This window comes from Rousettus aegyptiacus, unplaced genomic scaffold, assembly GCF_014176215.1.
Source record: "Rousettus aegyptiacus isolate mRouAeg1 unplaced genomic scaffold, mRouAeg1.p scaffold_m13_p_1, whole genome shotgun sequence".
NCBI lineage: Eukaryota > Metazoa > Chordata > Mammalia > Chiroptera > Pteropodidae > Rousettus > Rousettus aegyptiacus.
Window position 1 is genome coordinate 141,834,098 of NW_023416284.1, and position 22,579 is coordinate 141,856,676.

Sequence of the window (22,579 nt, forward strand, 5' to 3'; positions counted from 1 at the left end):
CTACATACTATCTATCAGTGAGCATGCAGAAATCAAAATTAAAAACATAATACCATTTACAATTGCTCCAAAGAAAATTACTTAGCCATACAGTTAATACACGCACAAGACCTGTATGTTGAACAGTACAAAATGCTAATGAAAGATCCAAGACCTAAATCAATGTAGAGACATACTGTGCTTATAGATTGGAACATCAACATGATAAAGATGTCAATTCTCTCAAAACTGATCTTAGGCTAATGTAGTCCAATGAAGATTCCAGCAAGGTTTTTTGTCATAGACAAGTTTATTCTAAAATTTATATGGAAAGGCTAAGGAACCAGAATAGCTAACACAATCTTACAAAGAAAAATAAAGTGCAAAAAATTACTTAAGCTGTTATTAAGGCTTACTATATAGCTACAATAATCAAGACTGTGTGGTATTGGCAAGAGGACAGATACATAAATCAACAGAACAGAACTGAGACCAAGAAATAAGTCCATATAAACACGCTCAACAGATTTTTGAGACTGATGCAAACCCAATTTCAAGCAGGACAAACAGTCTTTTCAACAAACAATGCTAGAGTAATTGGACTTCATAAGCAAAAAAAAAAAAAAGAACCTTGACTTGTCATATGTTATACAAATATTAGTTCAAAATTGATCGCAGACTTAGATGTAAAATATAAAGTTATAAAACTTTTTGAAAAAAGAAAATCAATCTTCAGGATCTGGCACATTGTGGTACTCTAGTAAATTCTTATTTAAAGAACAAATGAAGAAACATGAGTCTTTTGTGAGGGTGACCAGCCTAGAAAGCACATAGTCAACAATTCTCTACCTTTGTAAAAATACCCTGGGACTCTTGGCTCCCCACTGAAGGTTTCTTCCATCTCAACAGCCTTCTGCTTTACTCCCCAACATATATGGTAGCAGCTATTCAGTTCTGCAGCAGCACATTTTCACCATCCCAGCTTCCTTCAGCTAAGTGGTTAATGAGCCCACTGCTGAATTAATTTCACCATGGTGGTCTGGGACTAGGCAGAAACATGCTTGGCGGCCAAAACAGTTTCCACAAAAAGGAGGCACACCGCACCAATCACGGCCACAGGAGAGAACATGGTAGTTGATCCCAGGCAGAAAGAGTAGAGACTGCTTTTCTATAAAAAGCCTTATAGAATCAAATGTCTCTTTAAATATAGGCATGAGTGCATGTCATTTTTTTTTTATTTAATTTTTAAAAATTTTCTACTCCACTTCCCTTAAAGTTCAGAAGTAGAAGAGGAGGGTAGGAGAAATTAGCAGATAAAAACTTATGTGATTAAACAGATTATGTTAAAATTGGACATCTTATCTTGCTTATACTAGACAGTGACCTAAGGATAGATCTATATCCATTCCAAAGTTTTATACCCTCCTCTGTGGCACCTACTATATCACTAGGCATTCTGTAGATATTCAAAATACAGTTTTTCTTTACAAACTAGATGGTGTTATATTGTTAATATATAATGATATCTGAATTATCAAAGGAATTATGGATTCCACATACTCATGATTGAGCTTATTCTTTAATAAGTCAGTCACAGAATAATTCAAATCTCAGGGAAGCTGTTTTTTAATGTGCCACCTTCCCTAAACTCCCACTCCCACCAAAAAAATTTTTTAATCAGAAAGGTCTTGAAAGCTTGTAAATACTCAATATTCCTCTTTATTCACAAATTAAAATATTAAAAACCTACAAATACTACCAAAGGGGGGAAAAATTTTTTTTCAGTTTATTAAAATATAACCAACATGCAAAGTTGTAAAATATTTAAAGTATGTTACATGATAATTTAATATAACCATCCAGTTAATTAATACATCCATCACCTCACATAATAAATAAAACTTAACATCTTCTGTCACAACTTCAAAACAACTTCCAATAACCACCTAATTCTATTTAATCTTAACTTCTAAAACAAATAACGCTACATTAAATAATGACAATCTGATTAAAATTTTTAGATTTTAATAATCTTTTCAGAAATACCCCATACCACCTCTCTATAATACCTATGTGGATCAAAAATATAACAACTTATTTTTTAAAATAAAGTAACATGACAAAAACGAATAAAAACACTAGGCTAAGCAAGACAAAATAAGTTTGAAAGGATATTAAGCCAATATATTAACAGTGGTTATCTTCGAGCACAAGGAATACAGGTGGCATGATCATTCCCTCTGTTACTTTTTTTTTATAATGTACACATTAAAAGAATTTAAGAAAACATAATGAAAAACAGCTCTCCTATAATGACACCTTAGCAAAGATGCTCCTAAGAAGTCCCTTGAAAGTCAGTGCAAAATCTAGGAAAATAAGACTTCAAAACAAATGAAAGGTCATATACTTAAAAAGAAGGAAAAAAGAGAAACTTGGTGAACTATAACTTCTCTTAGTAAATACTGCTGAGGACTATATCTCAAATCATTCTGCATCTTAATTACCACAAATAACTTGCAGAAATACTTGTACTACACTTTGCATTACTATCCCCTTTAATATTATTTTCTAAAAAGTATTTTAAAGATTTCATATAAAATTCTTAGCACTTACTGCTGTAAGGCCTTCATTATTACAAATGTTGACATCAGCACTGTATTCTAATAATTTACTCATGCATTTCTTCTGCCTGAAAAGAGAGACAATCATAAATAACTGATCCTAGAAAAATAAACAAATGACAATTATTTTATTGAAACATTAATTACACTCAACATTAGTTGATGGCAAGTACCAATCTATATCTGCAATATTTAAATAAACACTGTAAAATCTGAAATAAAATACAAAATTATTCCTATGTACAAAAGGTAGTAAAGGAAAAGTACAATGAGATTTTCATGTCGCTGGAACAAATTCATCACTCAAATGCTGAGAAATTTCTAGTGCTGACTGAATATTTGGAATAGTAATCTTCATTAGAAATGCAACACAGTATAAGTCTAATGGAAGAGGAATGAATATAGCAAAAGGATATTTTGATGCTGTATCCTACATTCTTGGTTACAAAATATTTAAAAGTTAATACTAAGATGAATTATAAAAAACCACCGCCAAATTAACAAAATGCATGTATATGTGTCCCTCTACCACCTTCATTTTTAAAAATTATTTTTACTGTGGTAAAATACACATAAAATTTATCATCCTAACTATTTTTAAGTGTACAGTTCAGTAGTATTGAGTATATTCATACTGTTGTGAAACCATCACCACCATCCCTCTTGAGAGCTCTTTTCATCTCGCAAAACTGAAACTCATTTAACAATAACCCCCATTTCCTCTCCCTGTAGCCCCTGGCAAGCAACATGCTATTTTGTCTTTACAATTTGGGCTTATCTAAGTACTTCATAAAAATGGAATTACACAGCTGTTTTTCCTTTTGTGACTGGCTTATTTCACTTAGCATAATACCCTCGAGGTTCATCCATGTTGTAACAAAAGTCAGAATTTCCTTACTTTATAATGCTGAATAATATATGACTATATGTATATACCACATTTTGCTTATCCATCCATCAATGGACACAGATTGCTTTTGCTTAAGCTATTGTGAATAATGTTGCTATGAACATGGGTATACAAATATTTCTTCAAGACCTTGCTTTCAATTTTACTGAGTATATACCCAGAAGTGGAATTGTTGGATCATATGGTAATTATATTTTTAATTTTTTGAAGAACCACCAAACTGTTTCTCAATGCATCTGTACTATCTTACATTCCCATCAACAGTGCACAAAGGTTCCCAATTTCTCTACATATTCACTAACACCTGTTATTTTTTTTTATAGCTATACTAATGAGTGTGAATTGGAATCTCATCATCATTTTGATTTGCCTTTCCTTAATGATTAGTGATATTGAGCACCTTTTTATGTTTAGTGGACATTTTTATATCTTCTTTGGAGAAATGTCTATTCAAGTCCTTTGCTTCTTTTTGAATTGCCATCTGTCATTTTGCTCACAATATTTCTTCTTAGCCTGATCTATTACCAGTCACTATTCAATATTGATCTCAATTTCCCCTTCATTAAATAAAATGAAAATTTATGTGGAAACAAAGTGATACATATATGTGTGTGTGTGTGTATATGTGTGTGTGTATATATATATTATACTATCCTTTATATACATATATATGCTTTGATTGAAGAAATATGAGATAATCCATAGCATAAAAGTTTATGATCCATTTATCTATAAATAATATAAAAGTGTGTGTAGTATATCATATATAGTATGTTATATAATATAGTGTATTATATATAGATAGCATCAGTATATATATACACTAACATACACTAATATGTACATATACATTAGTATAATATACGAGTACAGTATCTACAGACATAGTACATGGTAGAGAGTATTTAGCATATACAGTATATATGTATATATTACTATTTACCTAAGTTTCTTCATGGCATGGATTATATATTTCTTTAACTCAGTACTAAGCATACTTAGGCACTCTTAATAAACCTATTAATTCTCAATCTTTTATAACAAATTTCCTGCTTTGATTTTCATATCTGAAATGAAGTTAAATGTCATTTAAAAGCATTATAATCAAAGAAATGGAAGAAACTAAAGCTCTGAGTAAACTTATAAGTTCGAACATTTACAAAGTTCTTTCATCTAACACACTGTTATGAAAACCTTAGAAAATAAATCTTCAATAATTGTGAGAGGGCTGGACAGTCCAATTAAAATACACTGTTTAAAATGTGTGTATGTACACCCACGGGCAGGCACCTATATACATATTGCTGCATTTCTAAAACCTATCAGAAGCCTGTTGTGCACCACTAGCCTAATTGTAAAACACTTAGGTGGAAACGAGACAGTGAAATAATCTCAAAGAAATGGTTAGGGTAGAGACTGGTGAAGAAAAGCAGCAATCCATAATGTTCTCCCCTCTCAAAAATGAACTGCAAAAGGAACAGGGCAATCTGAGAGACATACATCCTCTTTTTCTTAACAATCATTACTGCTACTTTCTAGAACCTGAATTTCAGTCAAAACAACTCACTAAGTGAGCACCTGTCTTGCTAAAAATTGGACCTAAAATACTAACACATGGGGTCCACCCTTCATGTGTTCACAATCTAGCCCAAAAAATAAAGGAAAAAACCATGTTTCAAATCTGAATATGAAACCTAAAGATACACAATAATTTTGAAGTCTTCCCTTTTAACATTCTCATACAATTGTGAGCATGAGCAATGATGAATCCTTCTGTACAGGAAGCAACTATTTTCCTGCCCTGGTACTACAACAATTTTAGGAAGCTTATGGTAACTCAAATGACACAGGGACCAATCATCCAAGTGCTCTGTGGAAGCTTAATGGGTCTTCTACAAAAAGGAGAGTAATTCAGTAATAATGCACCCAGCACTAATGTGTAAAGTAAGATGCTAAGGCCAATTGACAACGATAGCTGAGGGAACAAAATAAAAAACCAATCCCCCAAAAAACAGATGGACCAGCAAAAGTGGCAAAATTCCTCTATGACTATGTTTCAATCTACGCAAATTTAAACTCATAAGGAAATTTCTGAAAACATCAAAAGCGAACATTTATTGAACACCTCTAAGTTGTACAAGGCACCCATTCAATAAATAATAAAAACCAAAACAATTAAGAATCGAAAGGCATCCAAACTGATGTTATGATAGCATTGCAAACTCCTTATTCCTTTTCTCCTCACTGACTTGCATGTGAATCATGCAATATCTCTCATATTTCTTCATCTTTAAAATATAATGGCCTCCAACTTAAGTGTTCTCACACACACAAAAAAATAATAATGAACGTGTAAGGTGATGGATGTGTTCATTACTAGATGGGAGGAATCCTTTCACAACGTATAGATATATCGTCAAATCACTACAATATACACTCCAAATATCTTACTATTTAATTTGTCAATCATACCTTGACAACTCTGGCAGTGGGAGAGAAGTAAAAGTCTCCAATGACTAAGTCTTCCTACTACAATGGCAGAAACATTTTATCCCTGCTGTGCACCTGTCTGTCTTTTCATTTACAGTTGTAGAGACAAGAGTACTGAGATAGTTTTCTATCTGTAACTTTTTGAAAGAGCTTTGTCACTATCCCATCAATACCTGAGATAATGTATCTAGACCTGAGATTAATTCGGCAAGGAAATGAATGATTTACTCTATGACGACCTTGGGTGTAACACCCTACAACATATCTAATGTGGCCAATTACTATAAAACAATAGTTTAATCAGCACACTATTACCTATTAGAACAGTGGACAACTACACTGGTTCACATGCAACATCAGGAAATGGGACAGACCAGATAGGTAAAAAGGATTAAGACTTTCCCTGTCCAAGCTGGACATCACTATGGTTCTTTGTGGTTTCACTTTAATCCTTGCACACAAAAATGTGGGCTCAGATTGATACAATAGACAATTTTAACCCCATCTTACTTAGGCAGCTGCCTGATCTACCTAGAATCCCAATCCGAAATAGAAAACAAAAATATTTTCAAGAGTAATCAAAAGAAAAGACACATAGAGATATACTTTCATAGAAGTTTTATAGCATTCAAAAAATGTTCAAAAGTTTGTCAAGCCCTGACAAACTTCTTTTCATTTTAAACGTCATTCCAAACATTTTGGTCTGATTTTTCAGTCCAACAGAATTTTAAGATATGAAAACAATGGTAGAGAAAGATACAGAGATGTAACATCTGAAATTCTTGAAAGAAAAAAAAAAGAAAGAAACCCATAACAAATGTAGTAGGATTTAAAACAGTGTACAATAGTATTATGATGTTCATAATGATGATTGGAGTCATTAAGAAAAGGTAAAAATATACTCGCATTTTGGAAATACTACTTTTATAAGAAAAAGTTTATTTAATAAAAAAATTAATGCAATCCCCATCAAAATCTCAACAGCAATTTTTAAAGAAATAGAACAAAAAAAAACATATTTGTATAGAAACACTATACAAATACTATACAAATATGACTTCAAATTATTTTACAAAGCAGCAATAATCAACACAATGATACTGGCAGAAAAACAGACACAGACCATGGAAAAGAATTGAGAGTCCAAAAATACCCCCTACACACACACATTTGGGCAAATAATTTTCAACAAAAGAGCCAAAAACATACAGTGGAGAAAGAAAAGCCTCTTCAATAAATTATGTTGAGAAAATTGGAAAGCCACATGCAAAAGAATGAAACTAGACTGCGATCACTATACACCAAGATTAACTCAAAATGAATCAAAGATCTGAATATAAGATCTGAAACAATAAATTGCATAGAAGAAAACATATTAATAAACTCATGGACCTTGGTTTTAGAGAAGATTTCATGAATTTGGCCTCAAAAGCAAGGGAAGTAATAGCAAAAATTAATGAATTGGACTAAATCAAACTAAAAAGCTTCTACACAACAAAAGAAACCATCGACGAGACAAGAGGCAACCATCAAAATGGGAGGAGTTGCTTACAAACAATGCCTCCAATATGGCCTAATATCCAAATATACAAAGAACTTATACAACTCAACAATTAAAACAAATAATCCAATTAAAAAATGGGCAGAGTATCTGAATAGGCACTTCTCCCAAGAAGACATACAAATGGCCAATGAAATATTGAAAGATGATCAGCATCGCTAGCTATTAAGGAAATGTAAAACAAAACCACAATGAGATACCACCTCATACCTGTCAGAATGGCTATCATCAACAGGACAATAGCAAGTGTCCAGAGGTTGTAGAGAAAAAGAAACCCTTAACACTTCTGGTGGGAATGTAAATTGGTATAGCCACTACAAAAAACAGTATGGAGGTTCCTCAAAAAATTAAGAATAGAATTACCAGGAATCCCTCTTCTGGGTATTTACTGAAAAACCTTGAAAACATTTATCCACAAAGATATACGCACTCCAATGTCCACAGCGGCATTATTCACAGTAGCTAAGGACATTATTCATCAGTGTCCTTCAATTGATGACTGGATAAAGAAGACGTGGTACATATATACAATATTACTCAGCCATAAGATAAAATATTACCATTTGCAACAACATGGATGCATCTTGAGATTATCATGCTAAGCAAAATAAGTCAGACAGAAAAAGTTGAGAACCATATGATTTCACTTATTTATGGGATATAAACCTAAAAGCAATAAACGAACATGACAAACAGAGACTCATGGACATAGACATCAGATTAGTGGTTACCAGGAAAAGCGGGAGATAGATAAGGGTAAAGGGGGTCAAATATATGGTGACAGAAGGAAATTTAACTTTGGGTGGTGAATGCACAATGCAATATACAGTTAAGGTATTATTGAATTGTACAACTGAAATCTATATGGCCTTATTAACCAATGTTACACCAATAATTTTAATTTAAAAAAATTAAAAGGAGGGCTAATAAGCGCATTATTAAGTAAACCTTTTTGTTGTAATTAAAATGAAAACTAGTTTTGGAACTGAAAGGAGTAAGCAACCCTTATCTAGAAAGCTTACTCTAGTACAGCTCATTCCTAAATAATCACTATAAACAAACTGGGTGTAATATATCTACTCTTGGCTTTAATTCCAGTAATGAAATTAACAAGTAATGTGGAAATTAAGACATGGAGTTAGATGTGGCAAAAGATTATCAGGAAAAGGACCCAAACAAAAAGGTTAAAAATTATGCTTTTCAGAAAATATAATGTCATTATAACACAAGTAAAAATGAACTTCAACGAATATATTTTCAAGAAGAAAAATATGTGTAAATAATTTAACAATATTAGATATAACAGTAATTTAAAAATGGAATATAGGGGTGGCTCCATAGTTTAGTGGTTAGCAAATCAGCTTTACACGCAGGAAGTCCTCGGTTCGCACCCCAGGTGGAGCCACAGACCGACCATACCCCGGGTGTGCCAGGCCCCTGTGTGCCAGGCCCCGAGTGAGCCAGGCCCCAGATGCACACCATGAACATGTGGGAGGAGACACCCAGCCTTCAGAAATCCAGTTCTTAAGGGGAAATGGCAACATTCATAGGTCAGGGGTAGAAGTTGGGGGATGGATTAAAGAAGGGGAAAAAGGAATATAATGACCCAAGACCCTCTTTTCAAAGCAAATACTGGGTGAAAGAAGTATCACCAAATCAAGGTAAAGTGCCTTGAATACTGATATACAACTTAACCTACTTAAGAAAACAAAATATTTACCCATTTCTAGCTGCCAAATGAAGGGGTGTACAGCCTGAAATGTCTTGATAGTTAGGGTTTGCTCCTTTCTTTAATAGCAGAACCAAGCATTCCACCGATCCACAACTAAAACAATATTAAAAACAGTTGAGAAGCATTCAACCACCAGCATTAAGTTGACATAGCTTAATTAAAAAACAAAATACTCTATCAAACACATTATTTTTGAGATGCACATTAACCTAAAATTTGATTAACTTCTGCCACAAACAATATATTTGTTAAAATATAAAGTCAATGAAATAACCTCATGTGCAGTTAGCATATAAAATCTCATATTGGTTGGATAAAAGAAAAATTTTAGTGAATGTACCCTTTTTAAGTACATCCAGGAAAGACAATTCCCATGCTTAACCTAGTGATTTTATCTAGAACAAGTTAAGATGGTAGATATGAGACTTGAGTCCAATCCTAAGGTTAAGAATTTATTTAGAGAAAGAATATAAGCTTTGCACACTATTCCCTAAACAGATAAGAACCACTCAGCTGTCCTCACATCTTTCCATAATTACTGTAGGCCAACATTGATTCAAAGCTTCCTGATCATTACTCTAGACCAGACTTTAACTTAAAACATCTTTAGACTTACTTTGCTGCAATGTGAAGCAAGCTTCTTTTCACACGTCCAAATGCATAATTAACATCAAACTTAGAATTTGATAGTAGCTCAGAAACAGACCTATGCCAAAAGAAAATCAAATAAGTTGATGTTTTTTAAAAAAGTTTTAAAAGAACATAATAGCTAAAGTTAATAGCTCTTTAACAATAACTCAAAAGATTCCACCCCACATAAACAAACAAACAAACAAAAACTAAAACAAAACAAAACAAAAAAAAACAACAAGGTACCACTCACTAAGTACTGCATGGAAGGCAGCCCAGTATCATCCAAACACCAACTGCTCTGACCTACAAACCAGTGCTGAAGGTTACTTCATCTGTGTTCTATGTCACCTACTCTGAAGACATCTAAGTTGCCTTCAGTACCCCCCAGAAACTTAAGAAACAAAGAGGAGGGTTGGCCTCTCCCTTTGCAAAAAGCAGAACCAATCTATATTAATTTTGGGCAAATTAAGAAAAATCAGAGACAAAAAACATATTTTAATTCTATCAGACAGGAAATTTAAACCCAAAAATCATTTATATTTAAAATTTGTTTCAAAACATAGTTACTCTTCACTTTCTTCTCATTATACCAAATTACCTGATGGCTGGCTACCTCATCCCAGGCAGATGGCTGTATCTTATGTGACCAACCAAGTACCCGACTTAATATTGGACTACTCGTTTAGAAAATCTCGTACCATAGATTTCACAATTGACATGGATCTAGAAAAATCTTGTTTCTTAATTTGCAAACAGAAAATTACAACCCATGTTAAATAACTTGTCCCAGGATAACATCTATGCTTCAATCTGCATGTGTGTGTACACAACATTTAAGTAAATTTACACTTATCAAAAGGTATAAGTTTATGAAATCGGCACTTACCGATGTTGATCAGCCATAACCATTGGCATTAACGTATAAACAGCAGTTTCATTATCTGAGTTAAAAAAAGAAAAGAAAAAATTAATTTATCTCCTACTTTTTCCAAAGGGTGGTACTTTAGACTACTTTGGAGTTTTCTTAACTCCACATTAAAGGCAAGAAGTGGTAAAAGGTTAAGAATAGTGCAAAATATCGGAGGTACTTAAATTTTTCAATAATGCAGAATTTCTTATCCCCACTAATGCTTGTTCCCTCTACATCACCACAAAAATGCTTAGCTTCTGGATTTGAGGAAAAATTAGAGAGCAAATATTTTCTGTAGCTTTGACAACTAAAATTTCTTTTACTTCCAATGAGCTATTATCAGCTTCATGTTTTATCATATTTACATGTACTTTTGGAGAATTTTAAGCACATGTAGATATTAAAGATATATATGCTAACTAATTTTTTAAATGTTAAATATGCATATTACTTGCTTCTTGCCGACATTATAAAAAAAAAGAAATTATTTTAGAAACTTATAAAACAGTGTTAAAGTCTTTTATTTATTGGTTTAAACTACTCACATTTTCATTTACATCTTTTATAGAACAAATTCACAGAAACATTATCCAAAAGTAAAAAGTCAATAACATCTATGATGACATATTATACTTATTTAAATTTTAGTTAGTTTGAATTTATTTTATTTATGTCATTTCTCAATTCAATGCATATTGGAGGTTTAAGTTTATTAATAATTTATTTACAGAGACGTAACAGTGACAACTCTGTTAGCCCTTAAAAAGTTAATAAGGAAGCTTAAATTAATGAGTTAAAGTTTGAAGTATCACAGTATCTCCCAAAAATATTAATTACAAAGGAAAAATAGTAAATTTATAGTGGAGAACCCAACAGATATCACCTTAACTAAGTAATAAATAGTGACATTACCAAAAATGATACATATTGATATCATGTAGCCCCTGGTATGATCCACTAAGAATTGGCACATCACTTTTGTAATATTCTTGCCATTGTAATATTCTTGCCAAAAATGCATAACTTTAATCATGAGAAAACATCAGGCAAACCCAAATTAAGAGGAATTCCACAAAACAACTGATTAAAAAGTGTCACCGCCATTAAAAACAAGGAAAGATTGAAGAACTGTCACAGACTAGGGGGAGGCTATGGAAATATGACAACTAAATGTAATATGGTATCCTGGAATGCATCCTAAAATAGAAAAAGGACATTAGCAGGAAAACTTGTGAAATTCTAATAAAGTCTGTAATGTAGTTAATAGTATTACACCAATGTTAATTCCTTAGTTTTGATAATTGTACCATGGTTGTGCAAGATGTGAACATTAGGGGAAGATGGGTGAAGGGTGAATGAGAACTCTCTACTATTTTATGTAATTTTTCTGTATGTCTAAAATTTCTTAAAAATAAAAGTTAAAAAAAAGAAAAAGAGGGAATTAGTATCATTAAAAGAGTCTTAAGAGACAAATCAACCAAATGTAATGTATGGACTTGGATACTGACTCAAGCAAACCAACGGTAAGGGGATATTTTTGAGAAGGGAAACTGCATATGCACTGGGTATTTGATGATAATAAAAAATTACTGTTAATTGTAATAATGATTCTGTGATTATGTATAAAAAACATTAGATATATATAAAATAATTAGAGAAAATAAGGAAAATAGTTATTACTATTTCTTCACATTTTTGTTTGTTCTTTTATTATTTGGGTATACATACATGAAGAGTAGTTTAGTCCTAATCAACATTTCACAAGGTCAGTATGCACATGCAACAACAACTCTTTAAGTATAAAAAAAAAATACCAAAGAATCCTATTCATTAACAGCCAACATGTTTTAAGCTAATTTGCTTAAAGGCACTATTTGAAACACTTTACATGTATCATATCTTTTATCCTCACAACCACCTTATGATGTAGGTAGTATCATTTATCCATTCCCATTTTACAAATGAGAAAACTGAAGACGGAGTAACAAGCTGGTGATAGTGGCATTAAGTGGCTGGAATTCAAACCTGGTTGATTCCAACCCCTCCCCAACACCCTGCCGACCTCCAATAAAAATGTTACAGTGCATCACATACACTATATGTTGTAACCAAAGGTCTAAAATACTTATTCTTCACATGTGCAACACATTCTAGTTTTATTCTCTTCTATTTAATTTTTTAAAATCATCATTGAAATTAAATTGTTCTAATTAACTGTCGTGAATCACCACCAGTTGAAAAACACTGCACTTAAGCCTCTGTGGGCATGGCAACATTCTTTATATATCATTTGATAAACACCCCAATAAAAATCTGAACTTCTAAACCACGACCATTTCAATTGTCACTTCATAATAAACAAAGTCATAAACAATACCCTTATCTATGAAACTTGTAAATCGAGATAGTACATAATTTTAAATAAGCATGAGTGAGCATCATAAAGTTCATTTGAGTTTAATTTACAGGGTGTCTATTTAGATAAAATTTAGAAACAGATCTTATTTCTTAAGTCACATCTAACCCTATGGAAATATAGCTTACATAGACTAAGGGATATGAAGAAAATAGAACCACAACCGTGGTGCTAGAAGAAGACTATCTAGGAAATAGTATATTAAGAACTGAATAAGATTTGGTGTCAGGTGCTTCCCTCTCTACTCTCACAAAGATATCCTGAGAACTAGCTAGGTATATAATAAAGTTTTCAGACTAATAAGTAAAATTTAACCTCTCACTTTATCAGATATGTTGGCCATTTTTATTAACAAAATTTCAGAATCCAACAATAAAAGGAAAATCTTAAACAGGGAGCTCACACTCATATTATACACAATTTCTCTTCAAACCATCAAATGGGAGCGATTTTTAAAAAACTGATAATTATTCTAATCAACATTCAAATATATGCTAACATAGACTATTTACTGAACAAATTACATTCACTGTAATGCAGGAATTTCGGACTTTTCTCACATAAGCAACAATATAAACCAACTTTTTAAAGTCAACTGAGAATGCACATCCCTAAAGTAATTTCCTTTGATTTCCTCTCAGAATATTTCTGTCAGCCCTGCCTAGGATGACTCAACAAACTGCACTTCATTACCTCGTAGCAATACTCTGATTTTCATCATCCCAAGGAAACAGAAATGTGTCCTCCCATTATTCAATTCAGTAAATCAAATATCTGCAATTTAATCCTATGCAACAAGGTTAATTTTAGAGTAAAAGCTGATTTAAAACTTTCCAATTGTAATAATCTGTTCCAATTAAATGCTTATTAATCAATGAATTCTAACAAAGCAATTATTTCCAATATTTAGAGAGATCTTGTAACTCTGATCAGTCCTTCAAATTCAAGCACAACAATCAGGATTTTCATAATTAGAATGTTATGCTCTTTCTCTCTCTCTCTAATCTCAAAGAATTCAAATAGATTCATCAGAACTTAGGGACAAAGACAAAGAAACAAGATGAGCAAACGCATAATCAGAGAAAAAAACATAAGCAAGATACTACTTTTGCCTAGAAACATAGGGAAAAGTTTCATTTTCAGTCCCTCTAGTTTCCAGGGTGTCTCAGACTGTTGGTGGAAACTCCCAAAGTTTAAACTGAGAGGGGATAGTCACGATCTTAATGTTGATATAATTAGATTTATAATTCTTCTTTTATGTATTAACCCTAAGGAAATATTTACAAAGGCAAACTGACCTTAAAAAGTACAAAGCTGCTCCTCATAAAATCTATCATAAAAACAAAAATTAGATTCAATATTTATTACACATATTCTGTGAAATCCTACAGCCATTAAGCATATTTAAAGGTATAAAAAAAGTGGTTTTCTGAAAGCAAAATAAAAGATATGCAGTATGATCTTAATTTGGTAGAGAAAAAATAATAATGGAAGGAAATAAAGAATATACCAACACTTTATTACTGGGTGGTGGAATAACAGATTTTTAAATTTTCTTTCTTTTCAAAACTTTCTACAGTAAAAATATACTACTACTTTTATTTATTTTTTATTATTATTCTGGTGACATTGGTTAACGAAATCCAGTAAGTTTCAGGTGTACAACTCAACAGTAAGTCATATATATATTGCGTTGTATGTTCACCACGCATAGATTTGTTTATCACTACATATTTGACCCCTTTTACTACTTTTAAAAGTAGGAAAAATTATCAAGCCTTCTAAGTCACGTTTATGTTAAAAAAAAAAAAGGAAAAGATGGGATTTAAACTAAGCAATACAAATTGCTGTGTCAATACCTACACATGCAGTGTTCTTCCTCAATCTATATACCTCATCTACTTGACTGGAAAATGAGAGCAGCGCTTAAGAAATTGGACTCTAAATTGGAAGTTGGTGAAAATTTAATTAAAATAATACATTAAAAAAAAAAATCACCCCTTAACTCTTCTCTCTTTGGGGCATACATAAACAAAAGCCTCTTAGAGACAGCTTGCCATCTCCCACAGGCACTAAAACGTCTGAATTCAAGAGGCTACAAACAAACGGCTTTCTCACCTTTTTTTATTACTAGTGTTTTACCTGTCCATAAGGAACCCTGGCATACTGAACTAAAACTCTAGAACTACAGGGATCATGCCTTATTCATTTTCGTAGACGATCCTGAGCCTCCACCTACGCCTGACGAATAAGGGAGGGATGCATATTAGAGTGTAAATAGGTATACACACAGTATATTAAAAGTATAAGTTTGACATTTGACAGCCTCTTATTTATCTGTTTGTCATGATACAGTACTGTTCTACATTTTCAAAAAGAAATGAAAGACTGCTTAACCCCTTCCGTAGTTTAAAGTAAATAATACTATTTTTGGAGCATGTGTCTATCCCCAACCAGCAGCCACGGTAAAATGGCCCACAACTGGAATGTTTCCTAAATCCGGGTTTCCGCCCGGATTTATTTATTTCTGCCCGTTTGCCAAAACTCCTAAAATTGATAGTCGGGAGAGACTCAGGTCTTTTCTGCTTCTTCCAACAGCAGGAACCGCACAGCTCGGGCCCCTCCAGCAAACGCCCACCTGCCTGGCTGAGAGCGGCAGGCGACTAGTGGTCGGTGGGGGTCCCAGCGCCGACCCCTCACGTCTCAGGAAAGTAAATGTGGGCGTTTTCTTAGCTTTCGGTTAGTTTTCCAACCCAACCTCTCCGCGGCCCGAGCCCCGCCCCCGCGACCCCCGCACACGGCCTCCAGCCGCCAAATCCGCGATTCGGCTCACCGTCCGGCAGTTCCACGGTGCGAGCGCGGCGTAGCGAGCGCGTCAGGCGGTTGAGTTGCTCCATCGCTCTCTCCATCCTCGGCGCGCCCTCCGTGCTCCCCCAGCCGCGCCGGCGGCCTCTGCGCTTAGCGCCCTACATCCCGCCCCGGCCCGTCCTGCGGCCGGAGGCACTGGCTCGCCCCAGCCGGTGCCCAGGGCTGCACGGTCCGCTCGGGGCCTCGTCCTCCGTCCCGGTCTCGGGTGTTGCCGAACCGATCACAGAGGGGACACCCGCCACCACAGTGGCTGGCGCCCTTCCTGCCGCCGCCACCGCTTCCCTCCTGGACTCGCACGGCCTTCTGGGAACCGTAGTTCCGAGTCGGCCGATCTCCGCAAACTGGGCGGAGCCACGCTATGTGCTCGGGTGGATCCACGCTCTGGCCACGCAGAAGCCTGGTTAGGGCGGTGTGTGCGGGAAGCGGTGCCAAACCAGGGCGTACCTCCAATTTCTTGGAGAGACTTCCTGAATATCTCCCCTCACACCTCTTGCTTCACCAAGTTGTACGGGAGCCACTTCCTTCAATTCACCTTACATCTATCACTGTCCTGTATAGCAGATTGGGGATTTGCACAGTTCTTAAAAGAAATCCATCATCCCAGTTTTGGTACATTTGTCTTTCAGATCCATAAACTGTTGAAAAATACTATTTTCGTATGTCAGATTTAAAGAATAATAAAGTCAAATGCAAAACCAGTATCCACATTTTCCTTCATTGCAAGTAATTTACAGCTTAATTATTTGTCTCCCCTGCTGGATGACTTCATGAGAGCAAGGACACCATCCCACCTTGTGCCTTATATTCCTGTACTTACTACAGTACGTGACACAAAGTCGAAACTTTGGGGAAGACGTGGATAATGAATATTTTAGTTTACCTGGTACAATGCTGAAATGTCAGGTGATGACAGATCCCAGTGGGAAATTCAAAGACTGAGTTTATAAGCGGCAAAAAACGACAATGCCAACAAAGTATGGAAGAAATTATAAGGAAATCAATGGCAGGGTGGGGAATCATTTGACAGCTCTACACAGAAGTTGAGCACAAGCCAAGGTTAAAAAAAAAGAAATCGAGAAGCTGAAATATTTAAGAATTAATCCATTCAGGTGAGTATGAGCCTGGCTAACACTACTGACAATGAAAAGGTGGGAATTCTCTCTTCTTGGATATACCCACTCCCAAGATGATATGAGAGTAAGAGAATAGCAAAGAACTTGGTCTTTCTCAGCTTCTTCCTAAGAGAGTCAAAGTTCTTCTGGCAATGGATGGGCACAGGTGTCTTGAAGATGTTGGCTGGTCCAGAGGAAGAAAGCAAGTCTCACTTGGCCATCAAGGCTATGCAGGGACAGATGGTGGCTGGCATGGGCATTCCCTGCCAATACCATCCTAAATCAGTTCCAACCTGCAGCTATCAGTCACTTATGCAACAGGCTCAGGGTAGATGTCCTAACCGGTTGGTTCAGATGAGTTCTAACCAGTCTGGTAACAATGTGGAGAGGTCAAGGTTTCAAAGGAATACCAAATGCTATGAGCCAATCTGGGTCATGCCCAACCCTTTGCAATCTGGCTTAAACTGGAAATGTTCCAGCCTTTCTAGGCTTTACCACACCATTCAGAAAATCAATATCCCCTCCACTATACAGAAGTTAGCACTTCAGTCCTTATTATCACCATCACTCCTTAAGCTGTTGCTCTGTATATATCACTTCCAATGTCCAATGGACACCAATCCTATAGATTGTGGGCAGTAGCAGGAACCTCCAATAGCCTCCATGGTAGGCGTCGTCCCCCATAATGGTCACTGTTTGCCATAAGAGCAGAAAATGCTGGAATAATGTTACACAATGCTGCTGTAGATTTCCAGTTACAAATTCTGCAACATGATGCAGTCAGTCTCTCGAATAGCTCTGCTCCAAGGTGTATGAAGCCAGAGTATTACTATAAATTTATCACCACCTGTCCCATACAACATCCTACAATGGTGGAAATGTTCTGTGATCTGCACTGTCCAAAATAATAGCCGTTAACCAAATGGGGACCCTGGGTGCTTGAAATGTGGCTGGTGTAACTGAATTTTAAATATGTATTTACATGTAATTAAATTAAATAGCTACATGTGCCTAGTGGCTACCATATTAGACCGGGTAGCTTATTATAATACCAAGAGGGAAGTTGCCCAGAACAACAACAAAAAAGCCAAATAGCTCCTCGTAGGTTATTAGCTAAAGAATTCTTAAATACTTTTAAAATAATTCTTTAAAAATTAAGATTTTTCTCACTTGTCCTGTGAAAGCCAACACCAAGAATATCATATGAAAGCTTTAAAAGGTCATTTTGTAACATAAGTTCCATTATCAAAAGCAGAGTTTTTCGCTTATAAGATTCCAGATTTTTCTGTGATCCAGTTTTAACTTTCTTTTTTCTATTTCTAGATTTTTTTTTCTTCCCTGGAAATTGGTTTTCTTAGAGATACCCAAGCTTAAGTTTCTCCACTTAAAAGAAGAAAAGAATCAATTCAACAAAAGGCAGGAAGAGCGCAGGAAAAATAAAAAACAAAGAACAAAGACCAATCATTATAAAAACAAAACACAAGAGAAAATTGTAGAAATAAGTCTAAACACACCGATGGCCATAGTCACAGAAAATATAAACAGAGTAAATGCAATGACTAAATGACAGAGGTCTTAGATTATATGAAAAGGTAAAACAAAACAGCTATTTGTTATTTCCAAGATACCACCATTTCCAGGAGATCACCATTTCCAAGAGAAAATGGGGACAAAGAATATTCCCAATAAATATTAACCAAAAAATCTGGTTATTGTTATGTATTAGGTCAGCTTTCTCCAGGGAAACAGAGCCAATAGGATGTATTCATATATAGAAAGAAATTTTCAACAAAGAATTGGCTCATATGATTATGAAAGCTGTTCAGTCCAAAATGTATAGTGTGGGCCAGCAGGCTGGACACTCAGGAGAGTGGATGGTGCAGATGAAGTTTAAAGACAGTCTGCTGAAGAATTCTCTTTTGCTGGTCTTTCTGTTCCATTCAGGCCTTCAAGTGATTGAATGAAGCCCACCCACATTATGGAGAGCAAACTGCTCTCCTCAAACATCACTGACCTAGATACTAATCTCATCTGAAAACACCCTCAAGATGGACACATAAAATTAACCATCAAAAACAATATTAATATCAGCAAAGCAAACTTGAAAAAAAAAAAAACATTATTAGAGTCAAAGACAGTCACCAAGAAGTTTACAATAGTGCTGAACACAGACTAAAAATAAATCTACGCTTGACAGAATTATAAGAATAAATTCTACCACCAGCAGTGATAGATTTATAATACTCTTCTCACTGAAACTGATAGCGCTAGCAGGAAAAGATAGGTAATTACGGAGAAGCCTCTCCAAGGACATGTGCATGTGTGGAACATTTGCTCCACCTAACAAAGAGGAAATACATGTTCTTTTAAAGAGCATATGTTACATTTACAAAAACATAAATGGTAGTAATGCTGGTCTTCAGATCAGTGTCAATCAGGAGGCAACACAGAAGACCACGACTGAAGCCAGGCTGGGATTGGGTGAGAACTGCAAAAAATAAAGTGGACATAGGCAGGTATCAAAAGAAAACAAAGCAAGCTGAGGGTCAAGGAAGGCAGGGGACACAGGAGCCAGTAAAAGGAACTCTGGATCTGAGCCATGAGAGACAGCCACGGATCTCACTAAAACACACTCTCAGTACTCAAGCAACAGAATTTTTAAAATATAGTGCAGGATCTTGTATTTGCTCTGTTGGATTTCATCTTCAAATATTGAGGCCATTACCACAACATGCGAAGATCCTTTTGGATCCCGTATCTATTAACCGGGTTCTTGGTATCCTTCTGTATGTGTATATCAGGTGCATCTTTGACTAACTCTCTCTCTCTCTGTAGAGATTTAAGTCAGATATAAATGCTTAAACAAGAGAGGGCCAAAGGAAAAAGTCATTAAAATCGCCACTTAAAACTTTTCCCAAATTATTTTTGATTCATTAATGAGCTCTTTTAGGGAAAATGTTTCATCATCTATTAATACATCTAATTGTGTATTGAAAGCCATTTAAAAATGGTTGTGCACCTTTTGATCCATTCGTTTCATCACTGGGAATATAGATCAAAGAAATAATCTGAAATAAAGACAAAGATTGATAAATAAATATATTCATCTATTCATTCAGAAGTATGTATTAAGTACCTTCCATGATCCAAGAACTATACCAATAAACAAATAAACAGTACCAGCATACTATCTATGGGAGGAGAGACTTCTTAAATGATAGTTTTAAAATAATTCCACTAACAAATATATAACAAAAGACATAAGTGCTCTGGAAGAAAAAAAATCATTCTGTGAAAGACTGAGGACATCTAGAAATGCTTCCCCAAGAAAGAGACACTTAAACTAAGAATCAAAAGATGAACAGGGATCTCTAGACACAGGAGAGGGGATGATGAGAAATGTTTTGGATGGAGAAAATGGAGTTTGCAAAGTTCGTGTAGTGCATATAATGTTTAAGGAACTTAAAGCTGTCTTTCAGTTTTGTCACGGAAAGTCAAGGAGTGAAAGGGAATACACTGCAAGATGTGACAAGAGGAAGCAGTTCGTGCAGAGCTTTGAAGACCACGATGCAGTGGAAAGGCATTAAAGAATTTTAAGCCTATGGGAGTAATAAAATCAGATCTGTCTTTGGAAAGGAAAAGTCTCTCCATGTAAAGTATGAAATATGGATTGAATTGATGGTAGAGTAAATAAGGAGAGACTAACTAGTGGGCTACCAATTATTCCAGGTGAGAGGTGATTGTCTTTTGGACTAGCATGGGTGACTCTGTAAGTAGAGAGAACTGGATCGACTGAGAAATGTTCTAGTGATAGATAAAATCAATAATACCTGATGGTGGATTGATATGGGAAAGGAGAAAGAGAAAGGTGGCTCATGCAATTGCATGTATGATGGTACCATTCCCAGGCACAGGAAGCACTGCAATAGACCCAGGTTTGGAGGAGGAGATCATGTCATGGAGAGTCTGGAGTGCCTTTGAATTCGTGAAGTGGGGATATCAGGTAGATGATTTTACGTATGTGGCTATTCTGGACTTGAGATATATTCTTTGAGATATCAGTGTACAGATGGGGTTTTGAAGCCTACATTGAACGTACAAAGTGGAAAAGGAGAGTTAACTTATCCAAGATTGATACCTGCAGGTTGACCTCCCAGAGAGGGAGCCAGCTTCCTGAAAAGATCAATGGAAACTGGGTAATATAACTAGTAAACACAGTCTATCCCAGTAGAATATTGATGTGTTGGCTCAGGCTGTGCATGAAAGAAGAGTAATAGAGAGGTAACTAGAGTGGGATGTGGGGTTGAGGGAAGGTTTTTTGATTTTTGTTTTATTTTGTTTTGTTTTAAGTAATCAGACAATTAAGGATGTTTTAAATGCTCTGGTTGAAACAATTGAATATTCTAGAGAAAGAGAAATCTTAGTCCATTCTGGCTGCTATACCAAAGACACCACAGACTTGGTGGTTTAAGTAACACTTAAACACTTATTTCTCACAGTTTTGGAGACTGGAAGTCCAATATCATGGTTCCAGCATGGTTGGGTTCTGGTGAGGGCCCTTTTCTGGGCTGTCTTCTTGTATCCTCATGTGACGGAAAGAGAGCTAGAGAGTTCTTTGTGGTCTCTTTTATAAGAGCACTAATCCCCTAAAGAGTAGTCAGGAGTAAGTTCTTTTGAGAGAGAACAGCTTGTTCAAAAGTTGTTAAAACTTTTTAACAGATTTTCATGGAGGAAAAAAATTATTTTAAACTCAAGTTATCCATTTCTCATGAAGCTAGGTCTGAAGCATTTGTATATGTTTGAGCCTGTCTTTTCTCCACTTTGATGCAGTGGACTTGTTGATGAACACGCGTTATAGTGTTTCTCACTATTTATGTGCACATGCTGTGTTTCTAACTCCAAATCATTAGATTACAGTCTGAAGAGCTTTATCAAGTCTGAGTCTGGAGTATGGGATGGTCTTATGCTAAATACATCTAATAAATGCATGTGTCATCTGAGTACTGGTTTACCACATCCATCAGTGTGGATTTAATTTACATAAAATCACTTTTAATTGTCCATGAAGAATTGATTTGGCCACCTTTTCTTCAAGACAAATAGTGATATAAAAAAAATAAAAGGTCTAATTTCCCAGGGTAGAGTGATTTAGGACCAGGGATCAAAGACATGGACATTCTAGCACCAACATTGACAACAGAAAACTGTGATTCATTCAAGGTGTCTGGTTTCAAGTTTCCTCGACTGCAAACAGATTTATAAATTAATAATCAGGACTTTTTCAGTTGCAAGTGAAAGAAATATGACTTCAGCTAGCTTATGTTAAATAAAGAATTTGTCAATACAA

At 35.1% G+C, this 22,579-nt stretch overlaps 1 protein-coding gene across 5 annotated transcripts in view; it reads right to left on the reverse strand.

Annotated features, from left to right (window-relative positions):
* The window catches only part of HACE1 (HECT domain and ankyrin repeat containing E3 ubiquitin protein ligase 1), a 78,762-nt gene extending 62,337 nt beyond the window's left edge, over positions 1-16,425 (reverse strand). For 2 of the 5 annotated variants that reach the window (XM_036220387.1, XM_016126175.2), the window contains exons 1-5: positions 16,086-16,419; positions 10,813-10,867; positions 9,910-9,999; positions 9,282-9,386; positions 2,593-2,668 (exon numbers count right to left, since the gene is read on the reverse strand). In XM_036220387.1, coding sequence (XP_036076280.1) covers positions 2,593-2,668; positions 9,282-9,386; positions 9,910-9,999; positions 10,813-10,867; positions 16,086-16,161 — 402 coding nt within the window. In that variant the 5' untranslated portion in view covers positions 16,162-16,419. Of the gene's footprint in view, positions 1-2,592; positions 2,669-9,281; positions 9,387-9,909; positions 10,000-10,812; positions 10,868-16,085 lie in introns of those variants that run through there. The other 3 variants (XM_036220389.1, XM_016126178.2, XM_016126179.2) reach the window with 2 other exon arrangements.
* Between the last annotated feature and the right edge of the window lie 6,154 nt (positions 16,426-22,579).